This window comes from Berghia stephanieae, chromosome 15 (assembly GCF_034508935.2).
Source record: "Berghia stephanieae isolate SIO BIC M18660-M18661 chromosome 15, UCSD_Bste_1.3, whole genome shotgun sequence".
NCBI lineage: Eukaryota > Metazoa > Mollusca > Gastropoda > Nudibranchia > Aeolidiidae > Berghia > Berghia stephanieae.
This window is the reverse complement of record NC_088374.1, coordinates 9,487,101-9,492,750: the sequence shown is the minus strand read 5'-3', so window position 1 is coordinate 9,492,750 and position 5,650 is coordinate 9,487,101. Positions and strand designations below refer to the sequence as shown.

General features: G+C 34.7%; 1 protein-coding gene across 1 annotated transcript in view; it reads right to left on the bottom strand.

The window, feature by feature from the left end:
• The window catches only part of LOC144960352 (angiopoietin-related protein 4-like), a 1,339-nt gene extending 688 nt beyond the window's left edge, over positions 1 to 651 (bottom strand). The window contains exon 1 of the mRNA XM_078893435.1: positions 1 to 651. This exon is cut by the window's left edge and continues 66 nt beyond it. Within this exon, the coding sequence (XP_078749561.1) occupies positions 1 to 651 (651 nt within the window).
• Positions 652 to 5,650: the final 4,999 nt, after the last annotated feature.

Here is a 5,650-nt window from a genome sequence, read left to right as displayed (position 1 = left end):
CAAGTGCTTGAGTCCAAACCCTAGAGGGTTACAGGGATTGTCACAACCTTTATACCACCAACCGGATCCAGCCCTAGATGCACAGTTTTCCTCTACATTTTCATCATGATCTGCGTCCCAGGTAGAAAATGGAATGTTTTTCCGATGAATCAAACATTCACCAAATTTTGCCGTGATCGGTGAATTCCCACGCCGATTTGTAAAGATCGATGAATAAGTGAAACTGTACATGCCGTTCTCACCAGAGACAGAAAAACCAAAATAATGTCGATAAACGTTGAGATTGTACTGTTGATAAGTAACCGTAAAACCAATAGTAAATGAATTACACCCGAAAGTTGTCAGTCTATGCCAAGGGTACAATCCGCCCCAGAAATGGCCTTCATCGATGTGAAATCCATTGACGTAATCTGCCCATGACATGTTGAAGGTTTTTTCTCCTTTGTTTCCAATCATTTGGAAGTAGAAGTAGCTTGCGCTTATTGTACAAAGTCCGTAAAACGGTTTCTCTCCTGTATGTATGGGATCTAAATAGACATAATGCCCTCCTTTTGGGTAGCCTGCTGTCCACAAATCTTTACACTGTTCATAACATTGCTTGCACCTATCTCCAAAAAATCCGTTGAGGCAATTACAAGAATTAGTTGACATATTCCATGTTCCATGCGCACAATACTTATTTCGGTATTTGTGGTTTTTGTTTTCCGTACCACAGCCTGATAGCATAGGACATTCTCTATGAAGAAAGCAAAACTTCTCCTCGTCCACGCTTGCTGCAATACAATGATTATCTAATGCACATTGTGGCAGGCATTGTACCAAATGTTTAATTTTATGTATTTTAAACGAGCATTTTCTAGTTAATCTTTCGTTTAGGTCACATAACGGTTTTTCGTTTAAAAATCGTGATGAGATTATACGGCAGCTGGAAGCTGCTATTCACGTGGTTAACAACAATAATTTCATGTTTGAAAGGACAGGTAAGCAAGCGTTTAGTTGAATTTTCCTTGCTCAGGTTTATATACTCGTATGAAATTAGACGCTGTTTATGAAAAAAAAATGAACGACGGCCTGAGTGAGTGTTTGTGTGTGTGTATTTATATATGTGTGTGTGTGTGTGCTGCGTGTGTGTGTGGTTTTACACTGTTTGCTTCCGGAATGCCTGAGTGCGTCTATTACGGAACATATAATTGCCTTCATTGTGAGCAAATATGATATTATTATTCTTATTCTTATTGGTCAGATTCAGCGTGGGTTACGCAACTGGATGCGTGGGTTGACGGAGGCAGGAAGCAATAACAAACCCACACGGTTGCCATTACCTCCACCATCATTCTCGCTCACGGTTTGTGGAAAGCCCTTCATTACAGGCACGTAATAGTGAATCTAGTTTTTGTTTTGAACATTTCTATTATTATTCTTTGTAAATTGACCCATATTAAAAGAAACATACAAACAAAAAAGGCATGACCAGTCACTAACAATGCCGTGTAGTGTGTAGACAGTAACACAGTACGGTGAACATGACTGACACTGACATTGGGGTCGGAATGTCGGAACCCATGAGTCGTTCGCAACTCTGCCTCACGTATTCATTTAATCAGTCAATTTAATTTTTATTAAGCTTGCGTAAAACATACAAACAAAAAAGACATGACCAGTCACTAACAATGCAGTGTAGTGTGTAGACAGTAACACGGTACGGTGAACATGAATGACACTGGGATCGGAATGTCGGAACCCAGTAGTCGTTCGCAACTCAGCCTCGCGTACTCATTTAATCAGTCAATTTAATTTTCATTTAGCTTGCCTATTCTTCAAGTTTATGTTATATTCACCTTTTCTATTTAAAAGGGTAATCCAAACAGACCATAAACGATTTTATAATAAGCCGACTTCAACTTCCATCACACACGAACTTATTTTGGGTGTTTGTTTTTTTAACCAAACCGTTTGACTCAAATTAAAGCTTCGGCATTGGATAAGGAGCGAGGTCCCTGTTGCCATCTTGCTTAGTTTATACAGAGACTGGGTTGCCACCTTGGCTGTTCTTGATAAATAGTAAAATAGTACAACCTTGTGCAATATGAGAGAGAGAGAGAAATTTTGAACAAAAAACGAATCTCTCTCTCATCCTCTCTCTCTCTCTCTCTCTCTCTCTCTCTCTCTCTCTCTCTCTCTCTCTCTCTCTCTCTCTCTCTCTCTTCCTATTTCACCTGTCACACTGTTTGACAATCTTCATCACCTGGCTCACTTGTACTTGTAATATCGGGTGTGAGGTAAAATTTTGAACAATTATTATTATTTATAAAATGTAGAATCTTTTCAAATAAACGGATAAAATAGAGATTAATTCTAATCGAACAGTGGAACACAAAGGCAGAATTTGCGAACAATCTAACACATAAGTGTCGTGGTCTTATTTATAAAATGCAGAAACTTTGCAAATAAACGGATAGACTAGATGTTATTTCGATTCGAAAAGTGGAACACAATAGGAAAATTTGCGAATACCCAGTCCAGACATAAGCGTTATGGTCTTATTTATAAAGTGCAGAACCTTTGCAAATAAACGGATAAAATAGAGATTAATTCGATTCGAAAAGTGGAACACATAAGCAGAATTTGCGAATGCCCGGTCCAGACATAAGCGTTATGGTCTTATTTATAAAGTGCAGAAACTTTGCAAATAAACGGATAGACTAGATGTTATTTCGATTCGAAAAGTGGAACACAATAGGAAAATTGGCGAATACCCAGTCCAGACATAAGCGTTATGGTCTTATTTATAAAGTGCAGAATCTTTTCAAATAAACGGATAAAATAGAGATTAATTCTAATCGAACAGTGGAACACAAAGGCAGAATTTGCGAACAATCTAACACATAAGTGTCGTGGTCTTATTTATAAAATGCAGAAACTTTGCAAATAAACGGATAAAATAGAGATTAATTCGATTCGAAAAGTGGAACACATAAGCAGAATTTGCGAATGCCCGGTCCAGACATAAGCGTTATGGTCTTATTTATAAAGTGCAGAAACTTTGCAAATAAACGGATAGACTAGATGTTATTTCGATTCGAAAAGTGGAACACAATAGGAAAATTTGCGAATACCCAGTCCAGACATAAGCGTTATGGTCTTATTTATAAAGTGCAGAAACTTTGCAAATAAACGGATAAAATAGAGATTAATTCGATTTGAAAAGTGGAACACATAAGCAGAATTTGCGAATGCCCGGTTTAGACATAAGCGTTATGGTCTTATTTATAAAGTGCAGAAACTTTGCAAATAAACGGATAGACTAGATGTTATTTCGATTCGAAAAGTGGAACACAATAGGAAAATTTGCGAATACCCAGTCCAGACATAAGCGTTATGGTCTTATTTATAAAGTGCAGAAACTTTGCAAATAAACGGATAAGATAGAGATTAATTCGATTCGAAAGTGGAATGCAAATGCAGAAGTTCTGAATACCCGGTCCAGACATAAGCGTTATGGTCTTATTTATAAAGTGCAGAAACTTTGCAAATAAACGGATAAGATAGAGATTAATTCGATTCGAAAGTGGAATGCAAATGCAGAAGTTGTGAATACCCGGTCCAGGCATAAGCGTCATGGTCTTATTTATAAAGTGCAGAAACTTTGCAAATAAACGGATAAAATAGAGATTAATTCGATTCGAAAAGTGGAACACATAAGCAGAATTTGCGAATGCCCGGTCCAGACATAAGCGTTATGGTCTTATTTATAAAGTGCAGAAACTTTGCAAATAAACGGATAGACTAGATGTTATTTCGATTCGAAAAGTGGAACACAATAGGAAAATTTGCGAATACCCAGTCCAGACATAAGCGTTATGGTCTTATTTATAAAGTGCAGAAACTTTGCAAATAAACGGATAAGATAGAGATTAATTCGATTCGAAAGTGGAATGCAAATGCAGAAGTTGTGAATACCCGGTCCAGACATAAGCGTTATGGTCTTATTTATAAAGTGCAGAAACTTTGCAAATAAACGGATAAGATAGATTAATTCGATTCGAAAGTGGAATGCAAATGCAGAAGTTGTGAATACCCGGTCCAGGCATAAGCGTCATGGACTTGTTTAAATGAAACAATGCAGTTTAAAAAAAATTATGGTCATTGAGTAATTAAGCTAAATATGCGGAGTTCAAATAGATTACTTCATCTGTGAAATTTTTTTTATAATTAGCTGTTTTTATTCTCCATCATTTAGATTATGTGATTAAGTTTATAATTGAAATACAAACTTTTTCTCACTTATCAATGTTTTGCAATAAAGGAGAGTGTGAGTGAACCTGTGCAAAGAAAATTATTTGATAGAGTGATATTTATCATGCTTTTCAGTTTGTAGTTGAATTCTAGAATGGATTCTTTATAGTTCTCATTGATTGTATGTCAGTATGTCAGTCTTTAGGACACCGATTACCCTAATGCGGTCACAATTTACAATGTGACGGCCACAAGCCCGTTAAACGCAGAGTGGGGTATTGTTGTTTGCAAGTAATGCTATAGTTTTAATAGGATATCTGTCTCCTATTAAAATACATTCCTGTGTTGGATTTTGGATTAAATTCATGTCTTCTTCGGATTATGGGATATTTAATTTTCATGGATTGTGATTGTGATTTTCAAGACTTTTAATGTAAGTAAATGCCCAAATAGATATTTTTATTCATTTATTCTTTATTTTTATTTTTTTAGTTTTGTTTTGTTTTGTTTTGAAGCATTTATTATAAGAAATAATGTACATATGCACTTATACACCAAAGACTGCTTTCAACTGCTTATTATTATTATTATTATTATTATTATTATTATTATTATTATTATTATTATTTATTATTATTATTATTATTATTATTATTATTAATATTATTATATAATAATAATAATAATAATAATAATAATAATAATAATAATAATAATAATAATAATAATAATAATAATAATAAGTGCATTGAGTGAAATCCCAATCACGGTTGCCCAAATAAAACTGGCGCTAGAATCCCGACTACCTGTCTAAACGAATGTTGTTTGTACGATACATACTAACTACACGTTCAATATCGGGGGCAGAAAATATGCGTTTGGTTTTATGAAATTAAAACAGTAGTCCCACATTGTTCTTTGATGTTATTTGTGGTTGCATTTGCTTTGAAACTTACACATTATATTGTGTTACATTGTTTACAAAATATTTCTGGTACTCGTATGCATGTGTAGTCAACGGTCAATCGTGTTCTTTATTATTTTATTATTAATTTTGGCTTGGCATCTTACATATGTGAATTTGACAGGTTGTTATGGATAGTAATTACTCGTATAACATTAAGTGATTTTTAAACATTTTTACGGCGTTTTAAATGTCTTTCTTGCATTCATTGCCGAGCACCTCCACTTTTCTGTTACTATTTTAACGATCAGCTGATTTTCTCTTGCCTCCCCTTTAATTTCGCCGACTTTTTTTCAGAACGAGGCGTGGGAGTGGCTAATTTTGATGATGATGATGATGATGATGATGATGATGATGATGATGATGATGATGATGATGATGATGATGATGATGATGATGAATATTATTATTATTATTATTATTATTATTATTATTATTATATTATTATTA